General features: G+C 38.1%; 1 protein-coding gene across 4 annotated transcripts in view; it reads left to right on the top strand.

Annotated features, from left to right (window-relative positions):
• Positions 1 to 18007, top strand: part of cnksr2a (connector enhancer of kinase suppressor of Ras 2a) — a 119379-nt gene that overhangs the window by 66052 nt on the left and 35320 nt on the right. For all 4 annotated transcript variants that reach the window (XM_085467982.1, XM_085467981.1, XM_085467980.1 and 1 more), the window contains exons 13-20: positions 598 to 812; positions 5075 to 5135; positions 8716 to 8891; positions 11562 to 11635; positions 11752 to 11823; positions 12391 to 12458; positions 16595 to 16692; positions 17273 to 17494. In XM_085467982.1, coding sequence (XP_085324108.1) covers positions 598 to 812; positions 5075 to 5135; positions 8716 to 8891; positions 11562 to 11635; positions 11752 to 11823; positions 12391 to 12458; positions 16595 to 16692; positions 17273 to 17494 — 986 coding nt within the window. The remainder of the gene's footprint in view (positions 1 to 597; positions 813 to 5074; positions 5136 to 8715; positions 8892 to 11561; positions 11636 to 11751; positions 11824 to 12390; positions 12459 to 16594; positions 16693 to 17272; positions 17495 to 18007) is intronic.

Raw genomic sequence — 18007 nt, 5'->3', positions numbered from 1 at the left:
AGCTAATAAGATGGTTTTATTCAACAGTGACCGTGATCTTTTCTTGACCTTAATCTGTTAGTCCTGGTTATAAATTACCAAATCCCCAGAGCTGATTTGCTGCATGGTTTTCTTTATTTCACAAATTAAGTAGTCTGTTTATCAGGTGATAAAACACAATGCAGAATTTTTTACTGCAGTCTGGGTTAAACAAAACTAATTAACCTCGAGGGATGCCGAGACTACGGGGCACAAAAAAAAAAAAAATTACGTCTGGAATTTTTGCACTCCTTAGATATTTTCAAAATAGCTGATGAAGTAAGTATGGATTCTGTAAATAGAAGTCAAAAGCTTTAAAAAGTTTTCCTTTTTTAAAATCTTTCTATTGACTGCTCTTGAAGTCTACTGCCCTAATTTTGATGCATTTGAATAACAGGACATTTTTTTCTGCAGCCTTTTATTTATATATTTTTAAATTTAGTCTCTAATTAACCCAGAAACCTTCATGACAACATAGGAAGTATTGATGAAGACAGACTAGAAAAAGTATGAGCAGGAGATCAAAATCAGTCAAATGTGGGCGGAGCTTTGATTGGCTGGTGTAACTGTGTCTCACAGAAGCCTCGCTTATGCGTTACGTGGGACTGTCCGGTGGGGACGAACGGACCAGCGGTGAAGACTACTCCTCCCACACAGCTCGTCCGGGCAAACGGTCCAATGATACGGCCAAACGTGCCAAGAGGCGGAGCCACCACAGTCAAAGCCCCTCCCATTATGTCCTTCAGACAAATCAGAGAGAGTCACCTCCCAGGGACCCAGCCTCCATTTATCATGTAAGGGATGGACTTTGTAAAAATGTATTTGCTTCTTCCTTTCTCTTTTTGTTCGTTTATTTATTTTACATGTTTTTGTCTTTGTTTTCTTGTTGCTCTTTCATTGTCTTTATCACTGCGGACTCTTAAATACAGAACTTTTATTTTTGGGTTGTTTCAATCCACAATGACAACTTTAAAGAAGACATGGAAACATGATAGCAACAACTGACATTGATGTAACTCTGTTTGTGAAGCTGTATTTAAGAAATAAGTGCTTAAAGTTCAAGTTTGAAAAAACAGTTTAGCATCATCTTCTGTCAGTACGGAATGTGATGTCATTTGGTTGGTCGGTTGGTTGTGGCTAATAGACTTACATTAGTTTATGTTAGCTAACTAGTGACAGAATTGACAGCTCGGAGGAAAATAAGACCAGTAAAACTGAAAAGCAGTTTGAGACGGCTTTAACAATTATGTTTATGCCAAGAAACCAAGGATATACTGTCTACTTTCACTGTCTCGTGTTTTATGTCCTCTATAAATCACTCTGGAAATTCAAAGAAGTGTTTTTTGTGTGCCAGATGGGGAAATCAATGCCACTCTTATATTGAAGACCACGAATGGCTAGACTAGCTTGGTCTGAAAGCAAAAACATCTACGCACAACTTTTATACCTAACTTTTATAACTATACATTTTCTTACTTTTGAATTTGTATACACATTGAACATAAAACATACTGTATCCCATGCATGCATCATGATAAATTGTGAACTCACCATGATAAATATATTTTAAAAAAAAACTAGTTTTATTTCCTTTATGATCTTAAGTGTGATCATTACTCACTGACAAACTACTTTTATGGTTGTTAGGCTAATTATTAAACATATACTTCAGGTTCATCATGTCATGCTCACATTGCTCAAGAGTTGTCCCCCACATTAGATGTGATACAACCTTGAAAAATATTCATTCCCTGACTGGTTGGCAAATAGTTGCTGGAAGCTGCTTGCGCCGCTTGGTGTAATCAGTCACAGAGATTTTATTGCATCAGAAACTTGCTTTGTACAACATATTACATATTGTTCCCTAGCAACCAGTGGTTGCCAGGGGGTCTCTTGACGGGTCTGTAAGCCTGTGTGACTGGGGCTTTTGGAGTCGATTGCTAGTGATTACCATCAAACTACAGCAATGGCTCACCAGCCTGTCAGGTAATACACATTTTTCGCTCGCAACTGGTGGTGGACAGATGATCAAAACAAAGTTATTGTCACATGGTTAGTGGTCATATGACTGCAAAAACTCAATATCTAAGGTGCCGCCTAGCCACATTAATCTTACCTGTTGGCTTGGACTTGTTTGAATGCTTCATTGTGGTTTCTTGAGGTGGATCTGACTGAGAAACAAGTCATGTTAGCGACACACCAAATCATGCCCTGCTTTTGCATATAATTTACTCTAATAGGATCACAGTGTACCATTGTACTATGTTATATTAATTAAGACTTCAAGCTAGTGTTTGAGGCAATATACCTAGACCTATACTCATTAGGAAGGTGATTACTGAGGTCATAAATCAAGAGAGCTACAGGGACCTCTAGACAATGAGACCCAATGAGGTGAACTCTCCGTTGGCCATGAGAACACAATTCAGGCAGTTGTTGAAGCTATGTCCATCTTTGATATACAGTTGTACTCTTGCCACGCTATCAAGTCATGGTATTTATTTATTTAATTTTTTTCAGAAGCCTTACTACCACTCACAATCATGGTGGTAGTTAGTTATAATAACTTATTAACTATACAGATATAAAAGTGGCATTGATCTACTCATTCAACTTTTGACAAAATAGGCAAACATCCAAAGTAACCATGTAAGATAAAGTCTTTAAAATAAAGGATAACAAAGGGAATATGTCGTTGACAGGGATGATGTCCAGGAAGTGTAGAGGGAAAAAGTGCCCCAACAAGCTTTTGAAGTGAAACATCTCACTGAAATTGACATAAAAAGAGTACTGTTGTGTTTAAATAAGCTGTTGATTTAAACTCCAGGTGCAAAATATAGCTTCATATTGTGGATCTGAACTACTCTGGACAATCAGGAAATTCCTCTGACTTTCTCGGATCTGTTGTGATACGAATCTAACAGTCAGGACTCAGAGATTTGAGAGAAAGCAAATAGCTTTTAGCCATGATGAAAAAGTGCCACAGTGAAGTGTGATGTGAGCGAATGCTGACTCGTTATTACCCCCTGTCACTTCCATGACATCCGCCTGCCCTGCCTGTCCGTCTCAGCCTGCCGGTCCAGGCAGTCATTTTGGCCGGCGGTGACCTTATACATCTTGTCAGCATCTCTTTGAAAATTAAAAGTGTTTGCATGCCCTTGCTCGAGTATGTGTTTACAGTGTGCATGGGCGCTGCGATGGCAGATGGCGTGTCAGTGGGAGTGGGCGGGCCCATGTAATCTGTCCTGCTGAGTATTGGGCTGTGAGTGGCTGAGGTCCAGGCTCTGACATGTGTAATATCGTGACATCAGAGCTGGTCTGTTGCCCCATCTGACCGGTAGAGAGAGGTCACATGAGAAATGTGCTGGTCAGAGTTTGTTGTTTTGGATCAAGGATGCTGCGTGAGGCATCAAATACACTCAGTTCTCCGCAGTGTCATTACTCAGTCAGATCTGAACACAAGATGTTATATTTAGTTTGGCTTACTCTTTCAGGTCATTTCAAGGCCCACATTACTCTTATCAAATTATTTGTCAGCTAGGCACTGACCCTAGACATTATAAATGATGGACATATCTATTATGACATCATCCACTGGTGTAGTTCTGTTATGAGGTGTCGAGATGAGCGTTTTTGCTGAAGCCTTTGTGGTTTTCTGCAGTGAGAAAGGTGTGAATTTAACTGTTAATCCAACTGCATGCTCATTGGCTAATGAGCTGTCAATAACAAGCTGTTAGCCCCAGATTATTCTCCTTTCTGACATTTAAGATGGGATTATACTTTACGCATTCATAGATCTTTTTCCCGTGTGACTTTCATTTTGTGATCAGACACTGAGCGTGAGGTTCCATGTGGACTGCAAGAACTTTTCCACAGAGACTTTACATTACAATGCACTAGCCACGCATGCGACCCAGGTGGGGGACTTCAAAGAAGTATAACAGGAAAGACTGCTCGGCCGACAGGGTTCCAGATGTGCACGTCTGTGTCCGCAATGTATAATGCAAACCTTAGAATGGCCAAAATTTTAAAAATGGACCTAATGTTTTATTCAGTATTTCCTGAAATGAGTCACGTGGAACTTGAGGTCCAGTCGGTGGTACATTTTCCCATAGACTCCTGTGAGACTGGAAGTCTTTTTACAATCACATCTAGTTCCCCCAGCTTTCATTAAAAACAAAGCAGGCTGAAGGCATTTCCCCATCGGCTTCACTTTTTATGTTTCGCTTTTCAGTCACAGAAGCTACGTCGGCCTTTGGCACTGTCTATGATGCTGACTAAACATTAGCATAGACTCCACATATATCATTGCCACTGTTTTATAAAACAAAATCAATCTTAACTTTTTCTATTCCTTCTGCTTTAGACAAACATGGAATCATGAACAGTTATTCTTTAAGATGTAACTGTTATCCACTAAGAAAATTGCACAACTTGAATGATCACTTCTTCATATATCACAGTAATCCCCTGATAGATTTACCTCTGTCCTCTTTTAAAAGCACAAACTAGATAATTCACTCTAAATTTTAAACACACCAAGTAAGTGGGCATGTCAGGGTTCACTGTCAGACTTCACATACCCTTGTTTTGGATGCTTGTCCTTCATGTTTTGCTTACTGAAGTCTCTGCTTAATCTCACAGCTCCCCTGAGCTTCTTCACACACACACACACACACACACACACACACACACACACACACACACACACACACACACACACAAACGTCCTCCCTCACCTGGACGTCCTATTGTGTCACCTGAACCTCCCTCCTGTCCTTCTGTTCTATGTTTAGAGGTGTGAAAGTCGCTAATGTCCTCCGTGAGGTTCACTTTTCCATCCCCTCATATGTGTGTCTGTGTGTGAGGAAGAGATAATGAGAGAACGGGGAGAACGATTCAGCTCCCCTTTCCTCGTCTCATCGCTCCTGCTCTCCCTAAGATCTGTCATCTTTTATATCCCAGAATTCATTGCAGCAAACAAAGGGCACTGATTCATCCTGACAGCCTGCCTCTCCCTCCCTCTCTTCTTCCTCTTCTTTCCAACCTCTCTCAGACATACCAACAGTCCTCCTCCTCCTCCTCTCTGCAGTCAAAGAACAGGAAGAAGAATAAAGGTAAGCAGGAAAGCCACCTGTTAGGTGTGAACAGATGCTGCCAGTTGTGATTTTTCACTCATCCACTAATGGAAGCAGGAAGAATGTGAGAGCAGCTGCTGCTTCACAAAGCCAGCAGTCATAGTAACACTTTATTTGATACTGATCTGAACTGAAATGATACTTTGCACTCACAAAACTAACTCGGGAAAACTCAGTTAAAGAAAGGTTGTGATGACAAATTTGACCAAACTAAAAAATCTAAAAAGCGAAGGGCATTTTTTATATAAACTAAGCTTTGGAACAGATGTTTACTGAGACTACATTAATGTGAGTCAACTATCATCAGAAAAGGTGTGCTTGTATTGTAACAGCTGTTCTGAACCCCTGAAAAGTTTTTATGTCTAATTCAATCTAATTAAACACTTTAATCCTAACACTGAAATGAGAAAAACCCCACTCTGGAAAACAAAAATTCCAAATAAAATTCAAAAATATGAAATTATAACTCTCATGTAACTGAAATAAAAATGTCATAATGAAAATGAAGGCAGTCACATAGCTGAGGAGGAGTGGGGCAAAATTACTGGTGCATTTGCTCCCAATAAGAGGATTTGTGGTAGATTCTTAATTTTCTGGTGTTAGATGTCAGCATATGGATGAATTTTTAAGTTAATTTCATATTTATGTGTGTAAACACCATCCATAATTACCAGCTCATGCACATCTGCTGCCCTTGCCCATATATTTCAGCTTAGAGATTGGCAAATTCCTCCATGATCATGCTCAGGACTGGAGGTCTGACTGAAGGGTTTACTGGCTAGCAGGAGAACATCTAACATTTCCAGTTTTTCATGCTTCCCAAAGCAATTTTTGAAGGCAAGTAAATCCCATGTGGAAGACAATTATATAGAAAAGACAGGACATTTAGTTTTAGTCATTGTTTGTTTGTAACAAACTCTTCTTGCATATTAAGTGGATCCAATGTATCTGGAGACAAATGTGGAAAAGTTTGTCATATCAGAAGACCTAAAGCTGTGTAGTACAGTATCACTTACACAACTAGAAACTGGAAACACAAGCGGAACTGCATGTTTTCTAATCTCTGACCAACTAGAAAAAATTTTTTTTTTGAATGATGAGTTTAAGTGGGTAATTTGGGGTGATTTCCTCTCTTTGTTTTAATTGTTCTGTGACCTTGGGAACTTTTGGAAAACTTTCATTTACAGCTCTCCAATTTGTGAATGATCTGCTTGAAAGCTCAATGTGAAACACATTGATTTAAATCAAGGGGGAACACAGATAACCAGCTGGCCATTAGAGGTTCATTTAACTTTTTGCTGGCATCTTTTATCTAGAGTGTACAATATGAATCAACAAGCTCTAGTTTTACTTTCAAACAACAGCTAAAAAAAACTGCTGTCAGTAGTAAGGGTTAGTATCCCAAGTAGTTTAGGTACATATATAACATTATTATAGAAACAATGCCAATGGATCAAACCAACCCCTTTGTCTAGGCTGTTTTTCTTCTTATGAAAGTGAATGAAATTTAACCCACTGAAGTCCTAGTGCTGTGTTGTCCTTAAATGGCTCACAGACAGTTTGTATGTTCATCTGATCAGGAAAACATCTTTTACCTTTCATCAACAACTAAATGGAAAGAACTTTTGCCCCTTCTTCATCTTTTCACCTCTCAAAGAAGCTACAAGAAAGTAGATCTTATAACCAAATGAAGAGTTCCCCTTCATTTTCCATCACTGTGGTAAATACACAGACATGGTGAATATGTAATGAATGTTTATATTTGTGGTAACTTAGTCTGAAATATATCGTCAGTTTTAAAAACTGCTCATTGTTTCGTTCTGTTTTGTGTTACTCAGGCTAAAATAAACAAGTGGCCACAATTAAGAAGTTGGGAACTGTAGCTGTTTTCTGAGCTTTCCTATAATCAATGATTTTAAAGAATGGTGGGCTTTAAAAATTCATTATTATATAAACTGATAAATTGCTCCAGTAATACTCAAGATTAAAGTCGATTTCTCCACATTTTTGTGATCATTTATTAACGGTAATGCATAATTGAAAAACCTCATTGCTTTTCATGCATTTCACAGTTTGGGCTGAGCCAAAGAAAACATGATTTATGGTTTTAGCAGTTGAAATAAACAGTCAAAAAAAATCGATGTAAAAATTTTTTAATAATTTGCTTATGAGGTAGTTTTCTCACCTTGTAATCGTTTCATACTCATGCAGTCTGTGCAGACAGCTCTGTGTTTGCATTTTAACACGTTGTTCCCATTTTGCATGTTTTGATGAGCGTGCTGCAGACCGGACTGCAGGCGAATTTGCTTTCAGTCAGTGTGCACACATTCACGAATCCAGCATTTCTCTATATCATCGTTAACATTTATCGTTGCAGGATGATTACTGTAACATCAGTTCTTACCTTTTTAGTTTTATTTACATAAATGACTCAGTTGATTCTTTATTAGGATTTTTTCTTCTTTTTTTTTGGATAATTTTACTCACAGCCATCAGTATTTTTTTCCCTATCTGACCAAACCTTTTTTTCTCTTCTACCACACGAACGAGGATTAACATGTTGAAAGGGATTGTTTTTTGTTTTTTTCCAGAGGCCTTTTGCTTGTTTCACCATCTGCCATTGTGCGAAAGCTTTAGCTCCATCTGCACGTATGGTCAACGGCTTTGTTTGTTTACCGCAATTAAAGCAAAGTTTCAAAATGAGTGTGATAATAATGATTTATTCACAGTTCCACTGCTCCAAGTGGTACTCTTATCAAATGTGTAATGAAATATTAGTAACTCTTTTCGTTGAGGATCAGAGAAAAAAAAATCTTCGTTTTCTATAACGAGTAGTTCTCTTTTAAAGCTAAATTGGTGATGGTATCAGTTTATAGCCTGGAGCTGCTGCACAGAAAATGAAGAATAATCATTATTCGAGAGCACTTTTGTGCATTTTGAGGATGTAAGGTGTGTGTGTGTCTGTCTGTCTGTGTGTGTGTGTGTGTGTGTGTCGAGTGGGGTGGGGGTGTTCTAAAGCTTATTAATTATCTCCAGACTCAAAATCTTTTCACAATGCGTAGTTGAAGTGTAGTTTTTCATGTCATGCACTGTGTAAGAATCCTGTTTCCTTTAGACCTGCACTGCCACAGATGTAAATGGAGTATTGTAACCATGTTAAAAGACTTTTCATCCAGTACTATGCAAGTTTCTCCGTGGCCTCGACTGAGAGCCAAGTTTCCCCGGTAATCTTTAATGAGGAGCCTGCTGAGAAAAATGTTACAGGGCTTTTATGCCAGAAGGAAAAGGCAGTTTTTATTAAACACCTCTTACCTTACTGCAGTGCAGCAGCATTCTGTCAAGTCCAGAGACTGAGGCATTGCCAAGAATCATTGCTACATTAGGATGTGACATTTTGTGAAAGATTTTATTCACACTGAAGTGAGAACTTACAAGCAGCATTAGTGCTACCCTTTGAATGACACATTTTCCTTCTTTGAGTTTGTGCTTTCTTCTAGTTTTGAGATCATTTTCTGTCCGTGAATTCCGCTGCCTTCACATTTCCTCCATGTTGTTCCAGGACGAAGTTTGGCCTCGCTGAGTCGGAGGCGTGTTTCCTGCAAGGCGCTGGGCAGAGGAGACTGCGAGGGTTGGCTGTGGAGAAAGAGAGATGCAAAGGGTTACTTTTCTCAAAAATGGAAGAAGTACTGGTTTGTTCTGAAAGACAACTGCCTGTACTGGTACATCAATGAAGAGGTATGTCTCAAAACTCATGTTGAGGTTTTTACTGACACAAAAGTGATGCTTTAGCAAAGGAGGCATTACCACAGTCGGGACCTAGAACTACAACACCATACAAGTGGATGTGCTTTGTTTGAAGCTGCTCTCCTGCTAGTGTGTGATAAAGACAGTGGGAGACGTTTGCATATAGTTTTGTGAAAAAAAAAAACCAACTATACTTTCTTTTAATTTAAAGATGTATGTATCAAGACATAATATACTTGGTCCCTAACATGTTAATTTGCATGAATAACACAAATTGTTCATGCAAATTAACTCCAAGGTACATGCAAAGCTCAGAGAATTTATTAAAAAATAACATTTAAACAAAGCATTTCAAACTCTCCTTGCCTCAGTTAGCATCTTAACTGTTAAAGTTCATGACAGTACAATTAGAAAAGAACTGAATGAGTATGATTTGTGTGGAAGGTTTTCCAGGACAATGCTTCTTCTCTCTGCAAAGAACATGGTAGCACAGCTTAGATTTCCAAAATTATATATGAAATAATAACTTCTGGGACAATGTTTTTTGGACAGATGAGACCAAAGTAGAGATATTTGCACATAATGCACAGCATTATGTTTGATAAAAATCAAACACAACATATCAAACCTGTTATGCCCCTTTGCAACACCTGCTCCCTTTGCAGTGGCAGTGCACGAGTCTTCAGGTCTTACCTGGGTTGAAATGCTAATTGACTACACCTGGTGAGGTCCAAAACCTGGCACAGCTGCCAGGCTTTCGAGGGGCGCACCAGTTTTGTCTCTGTGGTACCACCTGTTTTAGCGAACTTATTATGTCATTTAAAATAAAATCTATTATTTTTTATACTGTGGTGTCAGACTCCATATTTATGTTGCTCCTTTTGAGAAAGGTTGTAACATAAATGGGGGCTTGTCCGGGATATTTTGGACACTTTAGATATGTTTGTGGAGACAAAACATCAGAGGTTTTGAGTGATGATTAAGGTGTTAGCTGTGATTGAGAAAACTCTCCTTAGCAAATGTGTTTCAGCTGGGTGGCTGTGCTGCCTGTCCACTGTAGTACCTGTTTGGTGGTTTAGTTTATTAAGTTTGGTGGTTATCCTGGGTGGGGATTCAGACTTCAGAGTTTTCTTGTAGACTGCATCTCTGATCTGCTGCCTGCTCTTGAGTTTGCGTTCAAAGTTGCCTCAAACATCTACATCTAGTAAATAAGTGTTTATGGATGCCAGATGATGAGGTGAGTGCTTTGTGCTGTGACCTTTAGTGTTGTGGAAAAGCTGGCTACTTTTGTTGGATCACTTGTGAGTGTTGTTGGCCAGGTGACGGCCAAAAACATTTCTTTAAATTGCGTAGATATTGCACTTCATTTGGGGTTGGTCACTAGTACGCTTGCTTTACTGAATTTTCTAGATCAAAGTAACTTGTTGTGGCATAGGGCCGCTTGGTGTGTGACTGTTTGTGTGATGGCAAGAACAGATCACATGGTTGGGATTGTTGGTTGATGCTTTTGGTTTGTGTTGTAGTAATTGTCTGAGTAATTACTTACTGAGTAATCCTTTTGATTTGTGGCTGTTGTGCTCATCTATGTGCTGGTCACATGTTACTTTTGTTTGCTCTGTGCAGCTACTTGGGATCCTCATATCCATGTTTGAAGATGTCAACTAAAGTTATGTGTGAGGTGTTAGGCCCTTCTGCAACCTCTTTTCTCTTTGCAATTTAAAATTATATAATGATAAAAATAAAGTACATTTTTAAAACTCTGGTGACAGTCTCCATATTTCTGTTTTGGCTTTTGAGCTTGGTCTTAACAAGCACAAACACCTTATGACAGCTGTCAAGATGGAGGTGGTGGAGGGTTGAGAGAGAGCTGTGTATAAACAAATACAATGCATTCTTCAACTAAACTGAAACTGAAGCAATGTTGTAAAGAAGAGTGGGTCAGAGAAACAATGGGAGAGACAGAAAAAGTCATACATAAAATCATTATTTCAAGTTGTTGCTGTCAAAAGTGGTTTTATGAGCTACTGTATCACGGGGTGTACTTTGTTTTTCTACACACTACTTCTGTGTTGTGACTTAAATAAATAATGAAATAGTGGTATATGTAGTAAAATGTGGTATACGCCTGAGGTTGGATTTAAATAACTTTAAGAGTAATTTCTCTTTTTTTTGCCCGATATGTAAAACCATGGAATTGACAGAACTCTTACATTTTTTGCACATGACTGTAAAGTCAAACTTATTTATATAATTTGATTAATTTGTATCAACATTAGCGTAACGTCTTTATTTATTTTTAACATTCTTTTTTATCCCACCATCACTTTTTCCCCCTTCTAGTTCTCTGGTTTATGGCTAAATAAACCAGAAAAAAAAAAGCTGGCAAGAATTCGCTTCTTAACACTGTCAGTGCAAACCCCGTCAGTGGCTGACCAGAGAGCTGTTAGGTTTTAAAGTCTTATCTTTATTTAATCTGACATTCATCAACCTCTTCCTGTTCAGTCAGACTTAGAAAAAATAATGTGCATTTGGAAAAACAGAGAGTGAACACATGAAATCAACAGTTTTTTTAGCCATCCTCTTTTTCTTTTTTTTTCTTTTTTTTTGGCTTGCTGTCTGTCTTTTTTTTTAAACATTTCTTTCTCCTCGCTCTTTGTTCAGGATGAAAAAGCCGAAGGTTTTGTCAGTCTTCCAGAATTTAAGATCGATCGAGCCAGTGAATGCCGCAAGAAGTAGTAAGTGCTTAACAAACGCAGGTCTCTTGCATATATATGTGTATGTTACGTGCAGATCACATGCTCTTGAATGTATGAATGTGTGCCTGCAAAAATAACACCCTCTATCCCTCTAGTGCTTTCAAAGCTTGCCACCCCAAGGTCAAGAGTTTCTACTTTGCAGCAGATGGAGTGGATGACATGAACAGGTAAAGGAGTGTGTGCAGGGTGAAGGTTATAGAGTAGGGCAGACTTCCAGCTGGGTGGCTAAACACCACAAAAGACCCTTCAAGTAAAAAGGGGGAAAAAAGTGTTTTATTTAATGTTTAAAAAGGGAATTTGTTTTTAGTATCAAAAATTTTAAGACATTTTCACAGAGGCCATTTTTTTATAGGTGGCCAATTTTTTTATGAGTCACAACATACTAAGGATAATATATTATACCTATGTACCTGTTTTTGTCTGTTACTGACTTTTTTTAAACAAAATATGTATATATTTGTTCATCCATGTCTTACATAACATTTAAACCATGTTTGATATACCTATTTACTTATATGATGTAGTTATCATGCTGTAGATCAGAGCAGCTCAATATCGTTTCAAACTTTTAACAAAACAAAAAATTAAAATAAAAAGAAGTAATCATTTTTTCCCAAGTGATTATTTATGTACACTGTGAGACTTTGGGACCCCAAGCGAAATTGTTATTTTAATGTTTAATTATTTGTTTGCGTACATTATGAGATAATCTAATTAGTTCCCCCTTCTGTTAGGTGGCTGAGTCGCCTCAACATGGCCGCTGTAGGCTATGCAGAGCGAGAGAGGATACGCCAGGAGCAGGGTGAGGGGCTCATTCAGCGACATGGTGAAGGGTTCTTCAAACGATGGCTGCTGTAGGATGTCATCTTAAGCCAACAACACAATAATACTTCTATACCTATTGAACTTATTGTTATATTCCCAGAATAGCCAGATAAATCTCCTAGGGGCTTACTGGGAGAAAAATTTGTTAATGGGCAACTAATGACCCCGTACCACACATGACTGTTTCATTACACCCCCAGGCACTCAGAAACCAAACAGTTATTTTTCATCCGCTTGGTAATGTGATGCAATTAGCTATTTCTGGAAATATATTCTCCTTCAGTTCTCAAAAACTAACAAGCGCAGAGGAACCATTCACTTAAAAGCGGTCCACATTCTTCACTCCACTGACGAAATGTGAAGTAATGTACATGTTTTCCAGGTTTTTTTAAGGTCCTGGGAAGAAAAGAATAATTTACAAGGTTAGTTTGAATTTAGCTAAATGTTAATAGTGAGCAAACCAGGTAAATGACATTATAATCTGGGTAAAAGTATTTGAACTATAACTTTGGACATAAGCAAAGATAATCAACTCAATACCCCCAAGGTTTTAGATGGTAATGAGGTGAAGCTAGTTGGGTCTAAAAATGTTGAAAACAAAGCCACAAAAGCCAGGGGAATAAAATGCCATCATTCATACCATTTATACGAAAAGAAAAAAGTGGTTTTTTTTAATGATTAAAAAGGATGTTTGTTTTTATTACCAAATATTTTAAGACATATTAGTTGTTAATAATTTGGTTTTAACTGTTTAGTCTGAACAGTTTTTGATCCTTTACTATGTTCCACATAAAATCTGAAGCATTAAAAAAATTCTAAAAAAAAAGAAATGTCTGGAACATGGTTAGCCAGAGGCTGCAGAATACTCTGAGACTTTTGAAAAGCTTAGATTAAAGATTTTTTTGTGTGTTCAGTTCTAATATTTTTTTTAAAAAAAGAAAACTGTTCATGGGTAGAATAACCAATGAGCTTTTTGGCCCTCGTGTCTGTTTAAAAAACTTAGCTATGAATAAACATCACAGTTTTTTCTTCTTTTTTTCCCCCCCTCTCTCTGTTTTTTTTTTTTTTTTCAAGATTTACATGTCAGTTGGTTGCTGACTCGTAGCAAATGAATTATTGTTGCTATATCAAAGGTTTTTTGTGTATTAAATACTCAAAGCAAAACATCCATTCTACTTGTGGAGTGAGGACCAAAATGCAAGATCCTCATTCAGAGTTTCAATAAAAAGCCAAAATTTTAATAGTTGTAATCCAGATTTAAAACTTAGTCCCAGGAGATCAGGAACAGTAAACAGAACAAAAGAACAAAGGAGAGACAGGGCTATTTATACACACAAAAGGTAATCAGGGAATAGGAATGGGAATAGGGAATATATAGAGCTGAAACTAATCTAGACAATAACAGTCAAATTAAAAGTGTGACACAAGAGACAAGTAGACAAGTAAAACTAGAAGTGAACTGCAACCATAACTAAAGCACATGAAACAAGAGTAAACTTGACACAAGAGAAAGCATACAAGGTCAAGATAGAGGGAAACATTAGTCTATAAAGTCAAACAGTAGCAACATGTAACCAAAAGTGAATGACTGAAAATACTAGGCAATATTTGAAAATGAAAAGTGAGTAAAAACATAAAATAAACCCAGAACAGGAAACAAAACTAAAATCACCCCACATAGCAGACAGGTCTGTCCTGGATCTGGTGTCAAGCTGGCACTTCTGACTGACTGGTGTCATGGCAGGGTGTATGTCAACCAGATGTGGGCCAGGTCTGGCAATGATGGCACTATTTATGTTCCCATTTTCCTATTTTAGTTAGAGGACCCAAATGCCATGTTGCAATACTATACCGCTATGGTAGCCAATGTTTCAAATGCAGGTTTGACAGGTTTGTGAGAGTACACTTCATCCAAAACCTAATGAGGGTTTAGTCATGTTTACTGCCGGGTGGTTGTAGCTCCAGGGGTAGAGCAGGTCACCTTCTGATCAGAGGGTTAGTAGTTTGATTCCTGGCTCCTCCAGTCTGTATGTCAAGCCTGTGAATATGTATGAATGTAGTTAGGAAGCACTCAGTTTAGAGAGATTGGGTGAATGTGGCATGTTGTATAAAGCACTTTGAGTAATCCAGGAGAGTAGAAAAGTGCTACGTAAGAATCAGTCCATTCACTGTCTGAATGGAATTTTGTCATGTTATTTTTGCACTATTATGTTCCGGCACATGTTGTGGTTTGATTAACGTACACATTAGGCTGACATCTGTTGCCAGAGCTGAAACTGTTCTGGGCCAGCACAGGACCACCAGTGTGTCTGCAGCTGGCCTTGTGCTGGCCTATGTGTGGGCCACCTCTGGCAAACCAGATCTGGGCCACCGTCATTCTTTGCGGTATGTGGGTTATGTGTAAGCACATTGTGTTGGCCAGATCCGAGCCATACCAATTTTGCTATGTGGGACAAACAAGAATTCAACCTCCAACTCCATCTGGGAACTGTGGCACAAAATGCCTGATAAGATGTTAACCTGATAGATGTACTTGGGGCATGTTTTCTATCTCTCATGGTATTCCGATGGCTGAATGGAAGGTAAATCAATAGACAGGTGGATAAATGGAAAGAAAATGGTGGAATACTTAGTACAAATAAATAATAAATAATAAATACTATATTTATCCATTTACTTTATTTTATGCAGCTCTTCAGATTATCCTAGCTCTTCTACCATGAGGCTGCCCTCCCTTTTGATTTGATTCAAAAGAATTTGATTCATATAGCACCAGTTCCCATCAATAGTCATCTTAACCACATTACTTTGCAAAGTAAAAACCCAACAGAATCACTAAGAGGCTTCCACTAGCAAACAGAAGGTTTGAACAGCAGGTTGATTGCGCTAATTTGCTCAGAGCCAGAGCAATGTACCTGATGTGGCCATGTTAGAAATAACTATAGTGTCATCATATAGAGCCAAGAGAAGGACAAAAACCAACAACAAAATCTCAAACAGGGCTGAACTTTTTCTAATATCTACATACATTGTAAAAAAAAAAAAAAAAAGTAATATAAAAGTATTTTACTGTGTATTTTACAGTTTTGTACTGTTCTTCTAGAATATCATTAAATTTACATAAATAGACTGTGATTTTACATTCCAAATGTAAATTAACGTAAAATCACTGTAAATGTAATAAAACATAATTTTGTTTTTTTAAATATATTTGTCTGTACATATGCATATTTAGATTGTTAAAATACTTTCACAAATGGACCATAATTTCACAAATATTTGTCCATTATTTAAAAGATTGAACTGTTAAATTCAAATGTAATGCTATGGAAAAATATATAAAATGATTCTTATAAACTTTTTTTACATCAATAATAATAATTATTATTGTCATTTAGGGCGATTGTGGCTCAATAGTTGGCAGTTCACCTTGTATTCAGAAGGTTGCTGGTTCGAGCCCCGGCTCGGACACTCTCGGTCGTTGTGTCCTTGGGCAAGACACTTCACCTACCACCTACTGGTGATGGCCAGAGGGGGGATTATAAAGTGGAATTGTAACGCGCTTTGAGGGTCTCAAAATAAATGCAATCCATTATTATTTAAACCAACTGTTAACTGTATATTTCTGTACATTTAAGTATTATTATTCATATTGCCGCATTCATTGACCTTGTTTATAGGTAATTTCATTGTTTAATCACATTAAAGTGTTCCTAATTTAATGTTTAAAAGCACTTGAAAAAGGCAAAATCCCATGTAAAATTAGGGCAACAAACTGTATTGTCATTACTGAAAATAACCTTATTTTCATGAGAAAGTTATTTTCTGTTATTTTCTGGTATTATTTTTGCCCCCAGCTGCTGGAATATTACTGTTTTTTTAGGATTTTCTTTTTTTTACGGTGTACACTGACTACTGATTATTCATCACTTCAATCATGTTTAATATGAGCATCCATCAGTTTAATAAATGACAGAAAATAAGGAAAAGTGTAATTGGTTCCCATTAAGAAACAACACTCTAAGCTAATATGTAAAATGTGCATGATACTACAAATACACTAGATGTATGTGTACGGATGGATCTGACAGTATGTGGGTGGGTTTCCTGTAGATTACTGGAGTGAAAGTGAACATGAGGATGACGCTGCCTCCAGCCCCAAACAGGACAGTCCCCCACCTCCATATGACACCTACCCACGGCCTCCATCAGTGAGTCACTCTCTCTCAAACACGCACACACACACACACACACACACACACACACACACACACACACACACACACACACACACACACACACTGTAAACTGTATTGCATCTCTCACAAGGTAGATATTGTACTCGGAGGCTAAATTGAGGCCTTGTGCTTCCTAGTCCACTGTAACAGTTGGAATTATTGCCAATAAAGCAATAAGTACAGATAGTGCTGAGGCTATATTAAACATAAATGTTGCTATATTTGAAGTTGAAATGGGTTGCTGTACATCATGCATCTCTGTCCTGGGCTATGTTTTTTTTAATCATCGGGTAAAAGAAAGGAAACACCAACAGCACCTTGTCCATGTAATTGAAGTTACAAAACACAGGCTGCTAAGTTTTAAGATAATAATAGAGTCACTCAAACACGCCTCTGCTTTGTCTTCTTGTCTCTCACCTACCATATCACACACTTACTCAATCAGGCAGGCATGCTGATGAAATCCTTTCTTTGAAGTGTGTCATATGGTTGAATGAAACAAGGCGATCATTTGATGTCTGCCACATTGTCTCCCTTCCTTTTTCTCTATCAGATGAGCGCCTACTTGGAAGGAGGTCGGACCACTCGGCTGTCTTCCACAGAGACGTCTCGCTCTCGCTCATCCCAAGAGGACTTCCTTTGTGGCGAGCCCCCTGCTGCAGCTGCAGAGCCGCAGTACCACCCTGGTCCTCTTGGGGGAGGCACCACACACAGTGGCAGAAAAGCAGGGGGCAGCAACAGCAGCGACATACAGTACAGATGTGATCCTGTAGAGGTGTGTGATGATGTTTAATATTACCTGAGTTTAATGGTCTCATTTCAACAGTTCGGAAATTGTTCTTTCGACTTCGGAGCATGAATGTGCTTTTTAGTCTGAATTTACACTCACCAGCCACTTTACTACATTCATCTATTCAACTGCTATTTAACGCTGATGCATAGTTAGCTAATCACATGACATTAACTCAGTTCGTTTAAGCATGCGGACATGGGAAAGAAGGCCTTCTGAAGTTTAAAAAGAGCATCAGAATGGGTAAGAAGTGACTTTGAATGTGGGATAGTTATTGACAGGCTGGTCTCAATATTTCAGAAAGTACTGATCCACTGAGATTTTTCCACACAACCATTACATAGTTCTGCTGTGACATTCTGATGTTAAAAGAACAAGTAAAGCGTGGATCCACCCAGCTTTGCATGTATATCAATGGTTCAGCCAACTGATGGTGGTATACTATTACTAACTATAGTGTGGGACTCTTGATTTCAATTACCGTATAAATTATATCAA

Source organism: Copadichromis virginalis, linkage group LG9, assembly GCF_057382275.1.
Source record: "Copadichromis virginalis isolate Kocher_CV1m ecotype Utaka linkage group LG9, C_Virginalis_male_GT1.1, whole genome shotgun sequence".
NCBI classification, from domain to species: domain Eukaryota; kingdom Metazoa; phylum Chordata; class Actinopteri; order Cichliformes; family Cichlidae; genus Copadichromis; species Copadichromis virginalis.
The sequence above is the reverse complement of the archived record's forward strand: the minus strand, read 5'-3'. Positions and strand labels throughout refer to the sequence as shown.